This window comes from Stenella coeruleoalba (genome assembly GCF_951394435.1).
Source record: "Stenella coeruleoalba genome assembly, chromosome: 3".
Taxonomy (NCBI): Eukaryota; Metazoa; Chordata; class Mammalia; order Artiodactyla; family Delphinidae; genus Stenella; species Stenella coeruleoalba.
Genome location: NC_137148.1, coordinates 151,524,417 through 151,547,852, shown reverse-complemented (window position 1 = coordinate 151,547,852; position 23,436 = coordinate 151,524,417). Strand labels below are relative to the sequence as shown.

The window sequence follows — 23,436 nt, the reverse complement described above, 5'->3', positions numbered from 1 at the left end:
TTTCAACCTGAAGGTTCAATTTAGCATTTGTCATAGGGCAGTGTTAGGAAGTTGTAAAACAAACGCCCTCAGCCTTTGTTCATCTGGGAATGTGTTAATTTCTCCCTAAGTTTTGAAACCAGTTTGGCCAAATATAGAATTCTTGGTGGGCAGTTTTTTTCTTTCAGCACTTTAAATATGTCTGGCCTCTTGCCTCCATGGTTTCAGATAGGAAATTAGCTATGAATCTTTTTGAGGATCCCTGCTTTGTAACAAATTTGTTTTTTCTTTCTCCTTTGGGAGTAAAGATTCTTTCTCTGTCTTTTGGCACCTGAGAGTCTGATTATACTGTTTCTTGTTGTGGCGTTCCTTGAGTTTCTCTTAGTCCTGAAATCAGGCAAAGATTTACAGCAACCAAACACATACTGAACCAGGGAAGAGGCAATTGGAAAATGGCAGGAAAGCTTTGTGGCATTTTTACTTGCCCTTGCCCCATCTACTGTTAGTGTAGTGATGGTCTTAAAGTGGTGGGGTCTTAACGCAGTGATAGTCTTAAAGTAGCAGCAGACCATTCGTAGTATGGGGCCCTCAATCCTGCTTCAGGAGGGAGCAGAAGAGCCCATACTCTCGGATTATTATGTGTATCTGTTCTAACCTGTCTGGGAGCTACCTGAAGGACTGACACAAGATGCTTATCTCTGTCTTAGCTAACCTGGAACACAGTCTGGAAAAGCAGCGGTCATTGCTCAAAAAAAGTGCAAGGTGAACTGACAAAGCACAGATGGCTGGGGCAGAAGACTGTGCATTGAAATACAATAGACCACATAAGATGCAGGAGCAAAAGTTGGGGGAGATTCTTTGGGAACTTAGAACATACAAAAAGTACACATGTGTCCAGAGAAATTAAGAAAGCCACATGCGTACTCAAGATAAGATGCATGTTCTGAAAACACCAGAGGAGTCTCTAAGCTTTTACCATGGGCTGAGCCCTGAACTCAGTGCAGGTTAGCTAAATGTTGAAGGAGTGATCCAGCAATCTGCACAATGGGGAGAGGTGTGTGGTTTTGAGTGTGCATGTGGATGTGCTTGTGTATATTTGTTTTTGTTTGTCTTAGGTGCAGGAATTCAAGGACATCTCTGTCAAAACATTAGCTAAACATGAACTAAAGGAACAGAGACTTCAGTGCCTACATACGATAAGGGGTACAGTCATTGCAAAACTAGTTTGGAAAGGTCCCTAAACAAACAGACTACTACAGCCTTCAACAATCAAAAGCTCAGAAAACCCTGGGAAAGTGGGAGAATCTGATTTCCATAGACACCACATTACAATATTTGAAAGCCAAATGTTCAACCAAAAAACTCACAAGGTATACGAAGACATGGAAAAGTATGGTCCATTTAAGAAAACAAATTAATTGATGAAACCATCCCTAAGGAAGCCCAGACTTTTCTCCATTGCATATTCTTGCCTCCTTTGTCATAGATTCATTGACCATAAGTGCATGGGTTTCTTTCTGGGCTCTCTATTCTGTTCCAGTGATGGATGTTTTTGTGCCGGTACCATACTGTTTTGATTACTGTAGGTTTGTAGCACAGTCTGAAGCCAGGGAGCATGATTCCTCCAGTTGTGTTCTTCTTTCTCAAGACTGTTTTAGCTATTCAGGATCTTTTGTGTTTCCATACAAACTTTAAAATTATTTGTTCTAGGTCTGTGGAAAATGCCCTTGATATGTTGATACAGACTGCATTGAATGCGTAGATGTCCTTGGGTATGATGGTCATTTTAACAATATTAATTCTTCCAATCCGTGACCATGGTATATCTTTCCAGCTGGTTGTGTCATCTTTCATTTCTTTTATGAGTGTCATATAGTTTCCTGGGTACAGGTCTTTTACCTCCTTAGGCAGGTTTATTCTTATGTATTTTATTCTTTTTTATGCAATTGTAAATGGGATTGTTTCCTTAATTTCTCTTTCTGATAGTTCACTGTGAGTGTATGGAAATACAAAATTTATATATAGAAATCTGTTGTATCCTGCAAATTTACCAAGTTCATGTTTGAGCTCGAATAGTTTTTTGATGGTGTCGTTCAGATTTTCTATGTATCATGCCATCTGCAAACAGTGACAGTTCTACTTTTTCCTTTCCATTTTGGAGTCCTTTTATTTATTTTTTCTTGTCTGATTGCTGTGGCTAGGACTTGCAAAACTCTGTTCAATAAAAGTGGTGAGAGTGGGCATCCTTGTCTTGTTCCTGATCTTAGGGGAAATGCTTTCAGCTTTTCACCATTGAGTATGTTAGCTATGGGCTTGTCATATATGGCCTTTATTATGTTGAGGTATGTTCCCTCTGTGCCCACTTTCTGGAGAGTTTTTACCATGAATGGATATTGAATTTTTTCAAAAGCTTTTTCTGCATCTATTGAGATGATCGTATGGTTTTTAGTCTTCAGTTTGTTACTGTGATGATAAGAGACCTAAGACAGCTACAGAGGCTAGGTGACCTTTCCTTCCCTGAATGTGTAGGTATCCTTGTTCTGCCTTCTAATTGAGTTAGTATCTGAGTAAAGAACTGCCAGGTGTCATTTAGTTCACAATACACTGCTGTGGCAATATAGAAATGAATTTGCCTAAGTCATTTGGCTTTTCTCAATTATAGTAAATGAATATACTGAATGAATACTTCAACTTAAGGAAATGTTCTTAAAAATATATTAATGTAGGCAACTTCAGTGGAGAACTGAAATCAAAACAAAACATTCAGGTAAAGGGTTGAAATAAAAGTACACTCAGTTGTATCCAGTTTCCTCTTGTAAATCTCTCTTTTTAATTTGAGTGGACAGTCACTTGAGAATATCTGACTTGGGGCTAAGGAAATCTAAGCCTTCTTGGCCACACTGTATTCTCTTATGTCATTTACTAAAGACACCAGTTGGGCTGCTGAAGAAAGCGTGGGAAAAATCAATCCCTCACATCCAAAGGGCGGCTCTTGAAAATATGTGTGTTGTTGTAGTTATTTTGCTCTTCTGGCCTCAGAAGTTCTAATCTTAACCTTAGCCCCTCATGGAGAGAGACTTTGTAAACCAATTCCCACATTACTCATTATGTGACTGTTGAAAAAGAGAAACCCAGCTCTTTTCCTGTGCTTTCAACCAGTTATCTTCTTCAAAAATCTGTTTGGATTGTTATACCTTAATCTTGCCTGGCAAGGGACTTATGGGAAGGTTCTTATTGTTTGAAAGTTTGGTGCCAGTATCTGCAAAGAAAGAAGAAAGATGTGTTTATCAAACATCCCAATAGTGAAGGTGTGTGAAAGCAACTTTTGAAAAAGTTAATCTGTCAGAGTTTAGCCGTATTATTACATTTTATTTTATTCATTGAAAATAAATAATTATCAATGAATCCTTTCCAGATTTTCTAGTTTCCCAAAGTTCCCTGTATTCACATTCTAAGAGGAAAAATGGTATTTTAAGTCACTGCTCTCCACCTTATATTATTTATAATCACTCCTCGTGGCCTCTTCCTTCCAAGAAACTTGATCCTGAGAAGTGTCCTTTGTTTGTCTTTGTGGAATAAGTGATGAGGATGCATCCTGGAGACCTGTGAGATGTTTAACTTGTGGCATAATGAAACTAGGAGAGTTCTGGGAAGATCTGGAAAGGTGGCTGGTAGAGTGTGGTCAGATGTGGTGGGAGAAGAGAGACATACAGAGAGAGGGAGAGGAAATTTTCAGAAGGAGAAAATGAAACAAATAATTAAATAAGTTTTGTTGTGTGGTGTGGGACGCAAGCCTTTCTCTCCCCCTTTCCTTCACAATGTCTTTGTTAAAGACTGTGTTTTTCATTAGTTTTACTAAGATAGGATTTGCTGTTTTGTTTGGATACTGAGAATGGACCCATGGAAACAGTTACATTTGGGTTATCTCTGACTGTCTTTAATGAAGAACATAAATATTGGCCACACTATCCATGCACATGCTATCACCATGCCTTTTTTGTTCTCTGTTCATATATCTAAGTCCTCTTCTTTCTTTAAGGTCAATCTCAAATCTCATCTGAAATGTACATTTATTGATAGACTCAACCCATAATGAACTGTCCCTTCTTTGTCCTCCTTAGGCTCTGATTATTTACAAAAACTCATTTTTGAACTTAGAAACTGTCCAATATGATATATTAGTTATTTCACCAGCATATGTTATATCCTCAACACAATTATACGCTTTTGTGGGGCTGGGATCATACATTCTGTAATTTTTCTCAGTACTTACACTTACTTTGATAAAAAGCGCATTCATTCATCTAAACATCATTTATTGGGTGTTAATTAAATATCTCAACTCAGTAAATATTGTTTGAATGAATGCATGCATGAATGAGGGAGTGTGCAATAGGTAGCCTAATGTACCGCCCAATGTGAGAAAACCAAAAACGTAAACACAAAAGCAAGCCAAAAAGTGGACCAGGACTTTCTGTAAAATATCCTGCTTTTTGTTGGATGATGCCATGAAAATCAAGATGCTCCTGAACGGTCTTAATAGCTGACCAAGAATAGTAAACAATTGAAATTCTCTCAGGCTTCTTCAACCCTATCACTGGACACATTTATACCTCTCAGGAGTGGTATTAAAAGAAGAGATTAATAAAGCTTTTATAGATGAGTTGATAAATCTCTAAATATTTAAGTCTTCATTGCCTGCTAGGTTTTCTCTATTTTGGGTTTCCAAAAGATTTCAATAAACCACAGGATAATTAAAAATTAGACATTATCTTTCTTACCTTGATGTTTTTTGATGGTAAACACCTTTTTATTGTCTCCATAGTGCTGCCTAGTTTCCACCAGTACAGTACTTAAGGGAATTTTGCTCTGGATGTTGAATATTACTTAAATAACTAAAGTAACTTCCTCAAAATTATTATTCTATTCTGGTTAGGATACTATCTGCTCTGGTTTGTTAAAATTTCCCTTTAGAGTGGTTTTAATTTTGTTTCTGATAGGGTCCTAGGATTTATTGCCACACCCATCCTGCATCTGTTTTTCTTTGAATTACTCTCCTTGCAGTTTCTGATTCATACAGGGCCTTACAGGTTAGTGACAACCTGGCCATCACAACGCTGGGAAGGAGAGGCCTACTTTTCAGAGGTGTTGATGTTTTCTGTACCTGAAGGTTTTCAAGAGATATCAATCTTCCTCACCACCGCCCTTGGCCCTCTTAATGGACTAAGCAGTTCCTCATGAAATTTCTGTAGGATATCTGTACCAACTTCTCAATATTGTTCCATCCTGAGTCTATAAATTCCTGGCCTCAAGGTAATGTTAGATTTCTAGCTCCAGCCCCTATTTACATAAGGCCTATACTAAGGAACGGAACCCACAGACATCAGTCCGCTCTTCTTTCTCTGGATTTAATTTCTCTGTTACTTTCTGAAACATGCAGGTGTTCCTTTCTTTCTTTTAATCTCAGCTATGTCCTTTTAACTTTTTCAAAATTGACCCAGAATTTACGTGTGTCTCCAGTAAGAGTACATTAAATTGAGCTTAGTCTGTTATTCTACTGGCATATTTGAGATCCAGATAATTTGCTACTTAACTGGATTCAATGACCTGTATATTTCAGGCATCTAACACTTACCATGTTCCAAATTTCCCTCCTTATAGTTAGTAATTTTCTTGGGAATCTGGATGAGATTAAATGGAATAAAGTTAGTGAGTGGCCCAGGAATGCCTGAAAGTTTGTTTGTCAGAGTGGCCAGGGAAAGTTAAGCAAGGAAGAAAAGCAAATGAAAAACAGAATCCCATTATTATGGCTGAGTTTACTCCCAGGATTCCATGCAGAGCTCTCTGTAGAGCTGGGTTGGGTTATAATTTATGCCAGAGCTCTACGTGGGGCTGACACCATCTCATGCCAAGCTCTCAGTTCTGGGCTCACGTCATCTCTGGTCCACTCTGTGGAGTGGAAACTTTGGAGGAATGGCCAATGTGTTCCGCGGTGTAGGAAGAGGGAAATTATGAATGTGACTTTCTAAATTGTGGAGGAACTAACCACTGTAAATGTGCCTTGAACTATGTTGTTTAATTTGACCAGTCAGATCAATGACTTTCCCCTTGAATGAAATGCTGCTACGTATATGAGCAGAAAAACAAAACTGGTATAAGGAATAGATAGCTAGTGGGAAGCTTCCGCATAGCACAGGGAGATGCGCTCGCTCGGTGCTTTGTGACCACCTAGAGGGGTGGGATAGGGAGGGTGGGAGGGAGGGAGATGCAAGAGGGAGGAGATATGGGGACATATGTATAACTGATTTACTTTGTTATAAAGCAGAAACTAACACACCATTGTAAAGCAATTATACTCCAATAAAGATGTTACCAAAAAAACTGGTATAAGGAGATGGAGAGACTGGGAGTCTTATTTTCCCACCAATTAACTTTGCCTCTGACCATGACCTTCCCTTTGAGTCTCCTAGACCTTGGGGATGATCGCAGCCCCTTGGGTTGGGTGACGGCAACCCCATCTTCACTAGAACCTCTATAGTTAACTTTGATTTTTCCCACTCCGTCTATCCATCCCATGTATGCAGTCAGACATTTGATCATGGACTTTTCCTGACAAAATATGCTTGAATATAACCATTTCTTTTCACTCCCACTGCTACTGCTATTGTCACTGCCTTAACTAGGGCTTTATCTTTAAGTTCTTTATATAAATATATAAATATCTATATATAAATATAATATACAAATAAATAAAATATAATATTAATTCTGATGATTTTAAAGTCTTTTCTTGATAAAGACTTTTCCTGATAAAGACACACAATATCTTATGTAAATATTTTTGTATTATCTGTTCTTAGAATTTTAGCCATATGATTCTATCTCTTGGTTTGTCTAGAACTTTTTGATTGAATGCTGGCTATTTTATTTGGCTTTTTTTGTTTTTCTCAGTGGAAACGTTGTTTTGCTTCAAAATATTTTATTCTACCTGGAAGTAGCAAATCTTCAAATTACAATTTTTTAAATGCTTTCAAATATCAATACTATAGGTGTCACAAAATCTAGAAAAATGACATTTAAAAATTAACTACTGCCAGATGTGTCTCTATAAAACTTTTCCCCCACTCTTTTAGCTATATATTCTTTAACTGCCTCCTCATACGACAGTTTATGTATTTTCGAAATAAAATTTTAAGAAATAAACTTCGTAGTTTTTAGACATAGATTTCTTGTAGCATGGTTGATTAGAATTTGCTTCTAGTTATTAATAGTTTAGAAAAGTTTATTTCAGCTTCACAATTTATTATTGATAATGTCACATTAATTTTCATTGTTAACTTTGAGAAAACCTCTATGGATTACTTCCTCATAAGTATTTACTATTATAAATGCATTACTGATCTCAGTACTGCTATAGGTTTGTGCATTACAGGGATTCTGATAAAATACTCATTCATACCATTCCATTACACACATTGTTGATGGAGTATATTCATTCATTCATTCATTCATTCATTTATTTATTTTTGGCTGTGTTGGGTCTTCGTTGCTGTGCGCAGGCTTTCTCTACTTGCAGGGACTGGGGGCTACTCTTTGTTGCGGTGCACAGGCTTCTCATTGCGGTGGCTTCTCTTGTTGCAGAGCACGGGTGCTAGGCACGGAGGCTTCAGTAGTTGTGGCTCGCAGGCTCAATAGTCGTGGCTCATGGGCTCTAGAGTGCAGGTTCCGTAGTTGTGGCACACCGGCTTAGTTGCTCCGTGATATGTGGGATCTTCCCGGACCAGGACTCGAACCCTTGTCCCCTGCATTGGCAGGCGGCTTCTTAACCACTGCGCCATCAGGGAAGCCCCTGGAGTATATTCTTGACAGAAGAAAATTTCCATTTTGACTAAGCATTGATGAGAACTGAATCTTTGACTTATCTTTCACATGCCTGATGATTGAAATAATTTTCCACAGATTAGCTTCTGGTTTTGTACTTTTCAGTTGTTTTTTTCTTCTTCAAACGCACATGCTTTGAGAGCTGTGAAGTGCAAGACATGGCTATATTGTAAGGTGGGTTTTGTCCTTATGCTTCTGTGTCTTGTGCTAGGTTAAGTCAGTAGAGTAGTCAGTATGAGTACTGGAAGTTATTCCTGTAATGCGATAGTATATAGTCAATTACATATGGCGGTGTCTGAAAATCACATAATAGCCTCACTTAAAACATCTCCTTAGGGCTTCCCTGGTGGCGCAGTGGTTGAGAGTCCACCTGCCGACGCAGGGGACACAGGTTCGTGTCCCGGTCCGGGAAGATCCCACATGCCGCGGAGCGGCTAGGCCCGTGAGCCATGGCCGCTGAGCCTGTGCGTCCAGAGCCTGTGCTCCACAACGGGAGAGGCCACAACAGTGAGAGGCCCGCGTACCACAGAAAAAAGAAAATCTCCTTAGCCAGATTTCAAAAAAGCCTGTGGCCATTCCAATATGATCCAACATAGCGGAATATGATAGAAGGAAAATTGGCAAAGAAAGAGACGCTGGTCTTACCTGATGGAAGTTAAAATATCCCACCTTTGACAATTTTGCAAAAACTTATAATTCCATGAACTAATTTCTAGGGTTCTTCATAGGACCTAAAAAGGAACCCATAGAGTTGTGGAAGAACAATAGAAGCTGCTGTGATGAGAAGCCCAGGCACCGCAACAAAGAGTAGCCCCCGCTCGCCACAACTAGAGAAAGTCTGCACGCAGCATTGAAGACCCAATGCAGCCAAAATAAAAATAAATAAATAAAGATAAATAAATTTAATTTTAAAAAAGTAATACTCAGGTTTGAGGCATGAGAAGTATGATGAGGAGAAATTAGCTAATCTTTTCAGAACTTTTAAAATATCAAACTCAGTCTCTAAGATTTTAGCATTATATACAACATTGGTTACTTATTAGTGGTTTGGGAAGGCCAATTTAAAATTTTCTGATCTTACTGTATTGAAATTCACGGCCCTAATGTTTTCCACATTGACTATATGAATGATGAAGTAAAGTCAATCATGTATTTCCTTTCCAACTGGACAGAAAACAAAACTTTAAAAAGTGTTTGGACTACTGACTTTTGATTTCTTCTAAGGCAAGTGTATAGGTAATTTTTATTCCCTGATTAGGAGAAAAATGGTGGAAGAGGGCAGGGTTAAGAATTAAGATGTCAAGAGCGTGAGAGGTAGATGGCCAACCAGAGTTCCTAAGGTTCGGTGCCTGTAACTGTCGCCGCCGCTTAAGCCTGCCAAAGCAGTGGTACGGCTGCTGCCCTCATATTTGCTACCTCTAGAAACATTCTTGCCAGTAGTGGCGGCAGCGGGACTCAATTACCCCCTTTTCTCACTCTCTCCAGAAGCTCCAGATGGCGTCTTCTGTGGGCAACGTGGCCGACAGCACAGAACCAACGAAACGTATGCTTTCCTTCCAAGGGTTAGCTGAGTTGGTACATCGAGAGTATCAGGCAGGAGATTTTGAGGCAGCTGAGAGACACTGCATGCAGCTGTGGAGACAAGAGCCAGACAATACTGGAGTACTTTTATTACTTTCATCTCTACACTTCCAGTGTCGAAGGCTGGACAGATCTGCCCACTTTAGTACTCTGGCAATTAAACAGAACCCTCTTCTGGCAGAAGCCTATTCGAATTTGGGGAATGTGTACAAGGAAAGAGGGCAGTTGCAGGAAGCAATTGAGCATTACCGGCATGCATTGCATCTCAAACCAGATTTCATCGATGGTTATATTAACCTGGCAGCCGCTTTGGTAGCAGCAGGCGACATGGAAGGGGCAGTACAAGCTTACGTCTCTGCTCTTCAGTGCAATCCTGATTTGTACTGTGTTCGCAGTGACCTGGGGAACCTGCTCAAAGCCCTGGGTCGCTTGGAAGGAGCCAAGGCATGTTATTTGAAAGCAATGGAGACGCAACCGAACTTTGCAGTAGCTTGGAGTAATCTTGGCTGTGTTTTCAATGCACAAGGGGAGATTTGGCTTGCAATTCATCACTTTGAAAAGGCTGTCACGCTTGACCCCAATTTTCTGGATGCTTATATCAATTTAGGAAATGTCTTGAAAGAGGCACGGATTTTTGACAGAGCTGTGGCAGCTTACCTTTGTGCCCTAAGCTTGAGCCCAAATCATGCAGTGGTACATGCCAACCTGGCTTGTGTATACTATGAGCAAGGCCTGATAGATCTGGCAATAGACACCTACAGGCGAGCTATTGAATTGCAACCACATTTCCCTGATGCTTACTGCAACCTAGCCAACGCTCTGGAAGAGAAGGGCAGTGTTGCCGAAGCAGAAGATTGTTATAATACAGCTCTGCGGCTGTGTCCCACCCATGCAGACTCTCTGAATAACCTAGCCAATATCAAAGGAGACCAGGGGAACATTGAAGAGGCAGTTCGCTTGTACTGTAAAGCATTAGAAGTCTTCCCAGAGTTTGCTGTTGCCCATTCAAATTTAGCAAGTGTATTGCAGCAGCAGGGAAAACTGCAGGAAGCTCTGATGCATTATAAGGAGGCTGTTCGAATCAGTCCTACCTTTGCTGATGCCTACTGTAACATGGGAAACACTCTAAAGGAGATGCAGGATGTTCAGGGAGCCTTGCAGTGTTATACTCGTGCCATTCAGATTAACCCTGCACTTGCGGATGCCCACAGCAATCTGGCTTCCATTCACAAGTATTCAGGGAATATTCCAGAAGCAATTGCTTCTTATCGCACTGCTCTGAAGCTTGAACCTGATTTTCCTGACGCTTATTGTGATTTGGCTCATTGCCTGCAGATTGTCTGTGATTGGACAGACTATGATGAGCGAATGAAGAAGTTGGTCAGCATTGTGGCTGACCAGCTGGAGAAGAATAGGTTGCCTTCTGTGCAGCCTCATCATAGTATGCTCTATCCTCTTTCTCATGGCTTCAGGAAGGCTATTGCTGAGAGCCACGGGAACCTCTGCTTGGATGAGATCGGTGTCCTTCATAAACCACCGTACGAACATCCAAAAGACTTGAAGCTCAGTGATGGTCGACTGCGTGTAGGATACGTGAGTTCTGACTTTGGGAATCATCCTACTTCTCATCTTATGCAGTCTATTCCAGGCATGCACAATCCTGATAAATTTGAGGTATTCTGTTATGCCCTGAGCCCAGATGATGGCACAAACTTCCGAGCGAAGGTGATGGCAGAAGCCCATCATTTCATTGATCTTTCTCAGATTCCATGCAATGGGAAAGCAGCTGATCGCATCCATCAAGATGGTATACATATCCTTGTAAATATGAATGGTTATACCAGGGGTGCTCGAAATGAACTCTTTGCTCTCAGGCCAGCTCCTATTCAGGCAATGTGGCTGGGCTACCCTGGGACCAGTGGCGTGTTTTTCATGGATTATATCATCACTGATCAGGAAACTTCACCTGCTGAAGTTGCTGAGCAGTATTCTGAGAAACTGGCTTATATGCCCCATACTTTCTTTATTGGCGATCATGCTAATATGTTCCCTCACCTGAAGAAGAAGGCAGTCATCGATTTTCAGTCCAATGGGCACATTTATGACAATCGGATTGTGCTGAACGGCATCGACCTCAAAGCATTTCTTGATAGTCTCCCAGATGTGCAGATTGTCAAGATGAAATGTCCTGATGGAGGAGACAACGCAGACAGCAGTAATACGGCTCTTAATATGCCTGTCATTCCTATGAATACTATTGCAGAGGCAGTTATTGAAATGATTAACAGAGGACAAATTCAGATAACAATTAATGGATTCAGTCTTAGCAATGGACTGGCAACTACCCAGATCAACATTAAGGCTGCCACTGGAGAGGAGGTTCCCCGTACCATTATTGTAACCACACGTTCTCAGTACGGGTTACCGGAAGATGCCATTGTGTACTGTAACTTCAATCAGTTATATAAAATTGACCCATCTACTTTGCAGATGTGGGCAAATATTCTGAAGCGTGTTCCCAATAGTGTACTGTGGCTGTTGCGTTTTCCAGCAGTAGGAGAACCTAATATTCAACAGTATGCACAAAATATGGGCCTTCCCCAGAACCGTATCATTTTTTCACCTGTTGCTCCTAAAGAGGAACATGTTCGGAGAGGCCAGCTGGCTGATGTCTGCTTGGACACTCCACTCTGTAATGGACACACCACAGGGATGGATGTCCTTTGGTCAGGGACACCCGTGGTGACTATGCCAGGAGAGACTCTTGCTTCCCGAGTTGCAGCTTCCCAGCTCACTTGTTTAGGCTGTCTTGAGCTTATTGCTCAAAATAGACAAGAATATGAAGACATAGCTGTGAAACTGGGAACTGATCTAGAATACCTGAAGAAAATTCGTGGCAAAGTCTGGAAGCAGAGAACATCTAGCCCTCTGTTCAACACCAAGCAATACACAATGGACCTAGAGCGGCTCTATCTACAGATGTGGGAGCATTACGCAGCTGGCAACAAACCTGATCACATGATTAAGCCTGTTGAAGTCACTGAGTCGGCCTAAATAATGACTGTGTGCACAGGAGAATTACCCTGTACCTGAGCCTCAACCTTCTGGGGGAAAGGGAACTACTTTTTCCTTATCTGTACAATACCATGCTGCAGATGGGTGACAGACAATGATAAGAAATAGCACAGCCAGACTTGCTTCCTGCATGATCATGATCATGATAGGGAGAGACACAAGAGATGGGAAACTGCTGTTCCACAAGGAGTCTCCATAGAATTTTGCAGCAGCCAGGTGTCTGGAAGGTCTGGAAGGTAAGTCTGGAAGGTCTGATCTCCCTTGGTCTTCCATGGGATGGATGGTTAGTGTGGAAGGGAGATAGAGATTGCCCAGCCGTTTTGTGATTATCATGGATTGATTGAGTCTTCTGAATTAATATTTTTCTTTATATTTTGGGTATTGGAGCTTTTAAAAATGTTTGGTTTCAGGTATTTTTATTCATGTGAAGTGTGTATGATTCTCTTGAGATAAGCTTTTAAGCTAAAATATTCCTTGTTTTAGTTTCTGAACTCTACAGATAAATGGGGACTTTGCTGGTGTAGTCTTTTTATAGGTTTTGTAAACCACTTGAGCTTATATCAGTCATTTTAGTGTCTGACATAATGTTCGGAACTATCAGTGCTTTGTTGGTTTATAGATGATGGCTTAAATTCTTTTCCTGGTCCGTTTCCTTCTTCCCTTCCCCCCACTTTAAAAATTCTCCTGTAACTTGGCTAACAAAAAAACAAGTCTGATTCAAAACCTCCCAGAGTGTTTCTCTTAACCGCATCATCTGGTGCCAAATGAAGATTCTTAGGAGTGATTATTAATTCTGAAGGGCACAGTTGTGGTACTGTCACTGATGATAATAATAATGGATTTTTGGCCTAGAGTGTTGACCTATTTCACCAGTGTTTTACCGTTGACTGCCCCTCTATGCTGCTTCCAAAAGTGATAGTGTGTGTTAAGATTTTTATTTTCATTTCTAATGTTTGTTTGTTTGTTTTAGTGAGTCCTGTTCTTCCTTTTTCTTTCAGCAGAAATGAAATCCCAGGTAAGTATAAGTATTCAAATATTTGATCAGTAAGTCACAGTTATCTCCAGTACATTAAATAACTTTCATCAAAAAACATGTTATAGGTAAAAAGCTCTGAAGGACCAGCTATGTATATGATAATTATGTTTCAGACCTTCTAGGGTATTATATATAATAACTTGTCTTCTGGACGTGGTCTTGAAGTCTTTATGGATTCAGTCTCAGTAGTAGCGAACTGCACTGCTACTTGGTTTGGAGTACAAATTAGACTTTAGCCCTCCTGGAGGTTGAGTTTTTGGTATTGAAAACCATAGGAATGAAATTATTGTATTTCAACAAAGGATCGAGGGCTTGAGGCTTAAACAAGGCAACATACGTGTGGGAAGCAGTCAGCCTTGAGGGCAGGTAAGGACATGCCAGGCATGCGGCCGCTGCTCGAAGGGACTGTCCCTACTTGTTCCCCTCCTTGTTCCATTCCATGGGAGATAAATCACCAGGGCCCAGAGATCAGAAAGAATGTAAAATGAGACAAGCAAGCTGTCTCCCCCCTGCACATGCAGGTTATTTTTGATGCTTCTGGGTTTATGGGTTTCCTCCCAGGGAAGTTTATCTTGAGCCGAGACAGTCTGTAGATAATGTAAACCACCATCTGGCAACCTTCCGATTTCTAGTCTAGATAATCTGCAACTGTAGCATAATACAATTTGCCTTGCAACCATCAGTTGTCTTGATCCTTCTGATCCCACCCGTCGGTGCTACTTCAGTTCCTTACCCCTTCCCTTCTGACCCTGGGCGGTGAGATCCTCTTTCTCCGGCTGGTCCGCGGCAAGTGGCACTCGAACAGGGACCTGAAGCGTGAAGGCAATTAAAAGAAAAAGAAAGTGCAGGTAAGAGAACGCTTATGCAAAATATGTGTGGCCACCAGTAAAAGTGAAACGAATAGCGGCATAAGGCAATAGTCAGAAGTAAAATAAGATGGGGCAAAAGGGCTCAAAGATGTATGAATTATTTGCTCAGGTTTTACTTTTGATGCTTAAAGCTCGGGGTAATAAAGTTTCTGAACTTTATTGTTGACTGAATTTTTACAGCATATCCATGGTGCATCTCCCTGGTTTCCTGATGGTGGCTCTGGTGACATAGAAATCTGGCAGAAAGTTGGAGAAGATTTAAAAAATTATTACGAGTCTCGAGGGCCTACTCATACTCCTGTTGTTACATATAGTTTGTGGAGTCTGATAAAAATATGTTTAGATTCTTCTCATGATAGTGTTGATTTGAATGTAAAGTCAGAAAAACATAAGCCTCTGACAGAAGGAGAGACTGTATTAACTACTGTGTCGCCACTTCCTAAACCGAAAGAGCTAATTAATTTCAATAGTTTAGATGAAGAGGAACATTTTGACTTAACAGATGAGGCTTGTAAACATAAAAGAGAGAACTATCCTGAGGATGGTTTTCTAATGGCTGTGATAGATAAGTCAGTGAAAAAGCTGCAGGTTAATAAGGACTGTCTTCCTCAAAAATCTACATCTGTAAAAATGCTGAGTCCCTTGCAGCGCGCTGTACAAGGAGCAATAAAACGAGGAGAAGATCCTATTTTCTGTTGTCCCGTCATAGAAAGACCTGGTCCTAATAATCCTCAACAAGCTACTAGGGAGCATCAGGCTCTCCCTTTGAAAGTTTTGAAAGATTGAAAATCTGCCTGTGCTCAATATGGGCCCACTGCTCCTTTTACTACTGCTATGGTTGACAGGAGAAGCTCTTCCCCCCGCTGATTGGAAGTCTATTGCACGAGCTTGTTTAAATGGTGGAGATTATTTAATATGGAAGTTTGATTTTTATGAACGGGCTGCTGAACAAGCAGAAAAGAATGCTGCCCATAATATTCCAGTTGATTATCATATGCTGATTGGGGAAGGACAATATCTTTCTTTACAAGATCAATTAACTTATCCCTTTGTTGCTTATCCTCAAATAAATCATTTGGCATTACAAGCCTGGAGGAAATGTCCTTCTACACACAAAACTGAAGATCTTTCAAAACTTAGACAGGGACCTGATGAACCATACGCTGATTTTGTAGATAGGTTGTCACAGGCGGTGGGGAGACTCATTGTGGACGGACTCACTGGTACAATTGTAGTTAAGCAACTTGCTTTTGAAAATGCTAATAATGAGTGTCAGGCTGCGATTCGACCTTGGAGAAAACGGGGAACATTGGAGGATTATATTCGCCTTTGTGCAGACATTGGGCCTACTTATATACAGGGTGCTGCTGTGGCTGCAGCATTAACTAACGTGGGGTTTAAAAACAATCAAAAGAAAACAAAGACTTGTTTTAAATGCGGAAAGGGCAGGTCCTTTTGCTAGAGAATGTAGATCTTTTAATTCTAACCCTAGTCCTTCCTTCCCTACTCAGAAACCTCCAGATGGTCAGAAAATCCCTGGTTTATGCCCTACATGCAATAGGGGAAAACATTGGGCACAAGATTGTTGCTCAGTGGCCCACAAGGATGGGCCACCACTGTCGGGGAACTCCTCCCGGGGCCTTCCCCGGCCCCAACAAATAATAAGGGCAATGTCTGTGTATCCTCCTCAAATTATCAATCAGACATTAACCAAAAACAAAAACATACAATATCCTCGCTCTCCAGAGCAACACCAGGAAGCGCAGGACTGGAGCTCAGTACCTCCGCCCGATATGTATTAACTCCTGAAATGGGTCCTCAGGCCCTCTCTACGGGCATCTGTGGACCTTTACCCAAGGGTTTGATGGGACTATTATTGGGAAGAAGTAGCGTCGCCATGAAAGGTTTAACTGTTATGCCAGGAGTCATAGATTCTGACTACGAAGGAGAAATAAAAGTCATGGCACAAACTATTAAAAATATAATAACTATTTCTCCTGGTGATAAAATTGCACAATTGCTACTTTTGCCCTTTGTACCTCATGGACAAATTTTACAACATCAAAAGAGAGAAACAAAGGCTTTTGGATCGTCTAATGCTGCCTACTGGATTCAGAAGATAGGGAAAGAACGTCCAGAAATGAAATGAACCATTAATGGAAAGGTTTTTTCAGGTTTGTTAGACACTGGAGCTGATGTCTCTGTTATGACGCAGGTACACTGGCCTAAACGTTGGCGCATTAGTCCTACTATTACAGAACTTCACGGAATAGGACAAAGTTCTTCTCCTATGCAAAGTAGTCAGTTTTTTTTTATGGCAAGATAGTGAGGGCCATTCAGGATATTTCCAGCCTCATGTTTTGCCTGGGCTGCCTTTAAACCTCTGGGGCCGAGATATATTAAAAGAAATGGGAGTATTACTTTATAGTCCAAACTCTCAAGTCTCTAATATGATGTTGTATCAAGGATTTCTTCCCACAAAAGGGCTGGGAACAAATCAACAAGGAACTGTCAGTCCTATTGATGTGAAAATAAAAAATGATAGACAAGGTTTGGGTTTTTCTTAGGCGCCTTGGATTCTCCACTCACTGCTGATCCAATTACTTGGCTGACTGATGACCCTGTATGGGTGGACCAATGGCCCCTCACAAAGGAGAAATGAGAAGCTGCAGAACAATTAGTACTGGAACAATTAGGGCATTTAGAAATTTCCAGTAGTCCTTGGAATACTCCTATTTTTATTATCAAGAAAAAATCTGGAAAATGTAGGTTATTACAGGATCTAAGAGCTGTTAATAAAACTATGCTAATAATGGGAGCTCTTCAACCAGGCCTACCCTCTCCAACAGCCATACCACACAATTATCATCTTTTAGTTATAGAGTTAAAAGATTGTTTTTTCACTATTCCTTTGTTTCCTGAAGATAGAAAACATTTTGCTTTTAGCTTGCCTTCCTTAAATTTTAAGGAACCCATGAGGAGATTTCAATGGAAAGTATTGCCTCAGGGCATGGCAAATAGTCCTACATTATGCCAAAAATATGTGGCTCAGGCCTTGACTCCTGTGAGAAAAAGGTTTCCATCGTTATATCTCATACATTATATGGATGATATGCTTTTAGCCACTGATAATATTTCTTTATTAGAGACTGCTTTTCCATTTTTACAACAGTCCTTACAATCATTTGGCTTGGTCACTGCCTCAAAAAAATTCAAAGACAATCTCCATTTTTATATTTGGGAAAATATATTGATAACACTACTATTAGGCCTCAAAAACTGCAAATTCGAGTTGATAATTTAAAAACATGAAATGCTTTTCAAAAATTACTTGGAGATATTAATTGGCTAAGGCCTTCCTTAAAACTTACTACTGCTCAATTACAGCCTTTGTTTGATATTCTTAAAGGTGACTCAGATCCTTCTTCTTCACGCTCTATGACTCCAGAAGGATTTCAAGCTTTACAAATAGTCAGTAGATCTATCAGTTCTACACAATTAACTAGAATTCATACTCACCTTCCAATTTTCTTAATAATTTGTCCAACTCCTCACGTGACTACTGCCGTCTTATGGCAAACTGTTGGAATTATTGAATAGATTCATATGAAAACTACACCCTCTAAAGTTATTAACCCTTATTATGAACTTATTAGTAATTTAATAATGCAAGGTAGAACTAGATGCTTACAACCTATAAGTATAGAACCTTCTCAAATTATTATCCCTTATTCAGTTAGTCAACAAAATTGGCTTTTTCAACATAGTAATGAATGGGGTCTTGCTCTTGCAGGATTTTCAGGTACCTTGGAACGCCATTACCCTGCTGATAAATTGATCCAATTCAGCAAACTTAACTCATATCTTTCCTTCTATAATTAGGCAACAGCCTGTTCCTCATGTACCTTTGGTTTTTACGGACGGTTCTTCTTCAGGAGTGGCTACTGTAATCATTGACCACAGAACAAACCTCGTTAAAGAAACTTCCTTGACTTCAGCTCAACGTGTTGAACTGTATGCTGTCATTATGTCTTTTAAACATTTGCCTTCTATATCTTTTAATTTGTTTTCTGATAGTAAATATCTTATTAGCTTGTGATTTCTTCTGGAGACTGCGAGCATAGGACATACTAATGACCCTGAATTATCATCCTCTTTTTGTTTGCTTCAACAGCTTATTCGTTCCCATGATGGTCCTGTTGCAGGTCTGTATATCCGTGCTCATTCTAACTTGCCTGGTCCATTGACTAAACTTAATGCGACTGCAGATGTTTTAACTCGATCTAAACGTGATCTTTATCCTGTACATTTTCCTCCCAAGAATAGAGTTGAAGTTACTCCTCCTCCTCAATCTCTTTTCTCTAAAGCAGGACAGGTCCCAATTTACCGTACTCCTCCTTTCCGTTCATCATGCTGTCAAGAATGGCTAATGTACTGCATTCATTATCTTCATACTCTTGATACTCATGGTCCATGTCCTGGACACCCTCATATTACGGTAAGTTATGATCAAACTGCTTCACAAGCAGCACAGCCGTTGCACGCTTTACACCGTCAGTCGGCGGCTACATTGCACGCACAATTTTCCCTTACTGGTGAAGCCGCCCCACAAATTGTTAAGCAATGCCCACAATGCTTACCTCACCTTCCTGTTCCACATTATGTTGTTAATCCTCGTGGATTATTACCTAGACATTTATGGCAAATGGATGTTACTCGTATTCCGTCTTTTGGGAAATTACAGTTTGTTCATGTCACTATCGATACTTATTCTGGTTTCCTCTGTGCTACAGCACAGACCGGAGAAGCTACTAAACACGTTATCACTCATTTATTACACTGTTTTGCTTTCATGAACCTTCCCAAAATTATTAAAACAGATAATGGGCCCGCTGCTTTTGCAACATTTTGTAATTCATTACAAAATTACCCATATTACAGGCATTCCACATAACCCTCAAGGACAACGTATTATAGAACGTGCAAATAGATCTTTAAAGCTAACTATTGAAAAAATAAAAAGGGGGGAATTGTATAGAACAACGCCACATAACCTTATAAATCATGCTCTGTTTATTTTAAATGTTCTCACTGTTGACAAATTTGGCTGCTCTGCAGGGGGAAGGTTGGTGGCTGAGCCAAGATTGGCCTCTCAATCTCCGGAGGTCCTCTGGAAAGATCCGTTAACCAGCACTTGGCGTGGTCCTGATCCTGTGTTGATTTGGGGACGTGGTCACGTGTGTATCCTTCCCAGATCAGTGCCTGGACCTTGCTGGCTTCCTGAGCGCTTAGTCAAGCAAATAGATGGCTCGCCACAGCTCACCTAGTTCAGAAGATGAAGAAGCTCTGCACCTCTCCTGAAAATTTGACAGTGTTGATTCAGAAAAAGAAGAAGAAGAGGAGAGCACTTGCCAGGACGACTCAAAGGAGTGATGTTCCAACTTGGGGACAAATTAAACAACTGGTTTCATGAGCTCAAGAGTCAGTGAAACAACAGAATAATCCTGTTACACCTGTAACTTTATTTTTGGTTATGTTGGCAACCATTTCATGTGTTCCCTTTGTTAATGCAGCAACTTACTGGGCCTATGTACCTTATCCTCCACTATTACAACCCATATCTTGGTCTGAAGCAGAGTTTCCTGTATTTTACAATGATAAGTGTTTATGGGCCTCTTATTGGGAATATAAAACAAATCAATATGTCTGTAAATTATACTAACTGGTTTAGTACCCATCCTGTCTGTCTTAGCCCATTGAATCTGGAAACTGGATGTGTAAAGGCTATTAGTTATGAGCATACAGATGTTTATGAGGGAACGGATCAATCAATTAGTTTGTCAGGCTCTCCAGGCATCCTTCGTTTTACAGGAACCAACATTACTCTTACATGCCCGGCTACCAGCCGACGAGAGGATCTTAAGGATACCATCATTTGGTATAAAATGGGCAACCTATTAATATTAGAGGTCGAATCTCATACGCCTCACCACTTAGGGATTCCGCTATTACTATAGCCAAGGTTACAGGTGAAGATTCAGGAAATTATTTCTGTATGAAGCGTTTACTTGGAGGACAAGGGATACTTATAGCTGGACGTAAGGTTACTTGCTTAACAGAAAATCAAAAAATCAATTGCCTCCCCTTACGACCGTTAACTTTCCTGGATCCAATTTTGAACATTGCAATGCATCTTGGAATAATAACCAAATATGGTGTACTATAGATTATACCAAGGTGTCAATTCTTATCTCTTCTTTTCCCATCATAGATAGGTTTATCACATTTCAAAAGAACTGGGATATATGGAAACTAGCTCTAACTTATTCCAATACACCTGTTATAACTTGTGTTGCTTCTCCATATACACGTTTGTGTGGTTCTATTAACATTGGTAATTCTTCCAAAGGAGGATATAATATTAGCTGTGTTAATTGTATTTTTAGCAGTTGTATGTTCCCTTCTGCAGGAACGCAATCTGTGCTTATACTAAAGCAACCCATGTATGTTATGGTGCCTGTACATCTGAGAGAACCTTGGTATGAAGATACTGGAGTACAGGCATGGGTGGAAGTCTCTAAAGCCTTGCAGAGGAGACGCTTTCTTGGGTGGCTAATAGTAAGTTTACTTGCGTCGGCTGCTCTGTCTGCTACTGTGGCTACTGCCGGTCTTGCTCTTTCACAGAGTATTAATCATGCTCACTTTGCTAATCAGTTATCTCAACATACCAGTCTTGCTTTATCTTTACAAAGTCACATATATTTACGGATTAATAACAAGTTAGATGAATTTAAAAACGCAATTTTGGGGATTGGAGATCAGATGGCAGCATTAAAATTGAGGATGCGTTTAGCTTGTCATGCAAAGTATACATGGATGTGTGTTACTCCTTAAAAGTACAGTGACTGTATTTGGGAATGGGAAAAAGTAAAAATGCATCTGCTGAGTGTTTGGTCAGATAATAATATTAGTCTTGATCTTAAGAAATTAAATGCTGAAATTCAGGATATACAAAATACACATCTTGATGATGTTTCGCCAGAAGATGTAATTCAAACTTTACTGGATCATTTAAAGTGGTTAAACCCTCAGTCTTGGATTACTGGAAGGTTGTCAGGATTTATTACCCTGGCCATAATTTGCCTATTATTGATAATAATCTCATGTCTGTTTCGTATCCTCATGCAACAGTACACTACTCTCGGCACTAAACTTCATGGAATTATTTTGCAGCAAAAGTTAAAAAATAAAAAAGACCTGTGGGAAGCAGTCAGCCTTGAGAGCAGGCTACAGACATGCCAGGCATGCCCCCGCTGCTCGAAGGGGCTGTCCCTACTTGTTCCCCTCCTTGTTCCATTCCATGGGAGATAAATCACCAGGGCCCAGAGATCAGAAAGAATGTAAAATGAGACAAGCAAAGCTGTCTCCCCCCTGCACATGCAGGTTATTTTTGATGCTTCTGGGTTTATGGGTTTCCTCCCAGGGAAGTTAACCTTGAGCCGAGACAGTCTGTAGGTAATGTAAACCACCATCTGGCAACCTTCCTTTTTCTAGTCTAGATAATCTGCAACTGTAGCGCAATAAAATTTGCCTTGCAACCATCAGTTGTCTTGGTCCTTCTGACCCCATTCGTCGGTGCTACTTCAGTTCCTTACCCCTTCCCTTCTGACCCTGGGCGGTGAAATCCTCTTTCTCCGGCTGGTCCGCGGCACACATGAATATATGTCTTTGTCTTGCTGTACTGCACCTGTGCTGTCTAGTAACAGATATTTTGTCTGCTAGTAGTGTTCTAGATTATGTCTTTCCAAAGCGCTGAGGCAGTGCACCTATTCTGTAGTTGCAGCTGATGCCTGAATGTAGCCTAGCTGACAAATTATTGATTAATAAGAACTTGAATTTCTCAAAGATTTGTACTGTTAACCAAAATCTGAGCAAGGAGTCTCAAATGTAATTCTTAGCCAGAATTACATGTTAATGAACCATTTAACAGTGTGAATCAAGGAACATCAGTGTAAGGATTTCTTTTAATTTATTTTTTACCTGCTTGAAATATCAGTTAAAGTTTGCCAGCTTGGTTGCAGATGAACGGACGTTGGAAGTTCACCAAACTACTTAATGTGGGATAGGATAATAGACTTCCAGCGCCCTCAAGGCTGTGACCTTGCAGCCATTTTACATAGCACATCCTCCTCCTATAGGGATGAACCTTTCCCTGGCCCGAAAAGTAGCAGCTCTGTTGAAGCTTTGCTTATTGTAACAGGATTTTGTTTCCAGGTTACATGTCTGTGGAAGACTTAATTCTGAATAGAGATATAGATATTACTGGAAACGAATTGTTTTTTCTATTATACTCTGATTTATCAAAAAAGTAAAACATTTAAACTGTGCTACAGAAATTCAGAAGTTGTCTTGCAATCTTTAAACAATAAATGAATGAGTTGCCCTTAAAAAAAAAAAAAAGGATTAAGCAGTTAAGCTGTTGGTCCCACATCAGACAAATTTTCCTATACCTTCTGTCAATATTGTTAACAGAGACTGTTATTTTATTAATCCTTATGATCCCGTGATTCTTTCTTTCATGTTTCAGGGCACAGCAGGTGAGAGAGTGGATTTGTTAAGCTGGGTGGGTTTATCCTTCTTTTATGCGTTCATTCAATTTTATGTTCATTTACTTATTGTACACACATGGCAATAGAAGCTGCTAAAGCAATCATTGCTATTCTGCAAAACAACAAGGCACAGAAGCAGATGTCTTATTTCTGAGATTTCTCCCCCCAGGATTATTATGATTAAAGATCCTTTCCCCCCACTCCCTGGAGAGGACAAGGGGCTGCTCGCTGGAGGTTTTTTAATGACTTGGGGAAAGGCTCAAATATCCCCCCGTTATGGTAATCCACCCCAGGGGCAAACCTCACAAGAATATTATGAATTTATTTTATTGTTCTATCCTTGCAAAGGTAATACTCAGCTCATTAGAATATGAAAACTATACTGTCAAATTTCAGAATTACATGG

The 23,436-nt window shown here is 40.2% G+C and overlaps 2 protein-coding genes across 2 annotated transcripts in view; one reads left to right on the top strand and one right to left on the bottom strand.

The window, feature by feature from the left end:
- The window catches only part of LOC307183197 (UDP-N-acetylglucosamine--peptide N-acetylglucosaminyltransferase 110 kDa subunit-like), a 43,081-nt gene extending 19,653 nt beyond the window's left edge, over nucleotides 1-23,428 (top strand). The window contains exons 4-5 of the mRNA XM_079915366.1: nucleotides 9,346-18,919; nucleotides 19,540-23,428. Of these exons, the coding sequence (XP_079771492.1) occupies nucleotides 9,346-12,495 (3,150 nt within the window). The 3' untranslated portion in view covers nucleotides 12,496-18,919; nucleotides 19,540-23,428. The remainder of the gene's footprint in view (nucleotides 1-9,345; nucleotides 18,920-19,539) is intronic.
- The window catches only part of LOC307183206 (metabotropic glutamate receptor 7-like), a 582,198-nt gene that overhangs the window by 38,525 nt on the left and 520,237 nt on the right, over nucleotides 1-23,436 (bottom strand). The window lies entirely within an intron of this gene.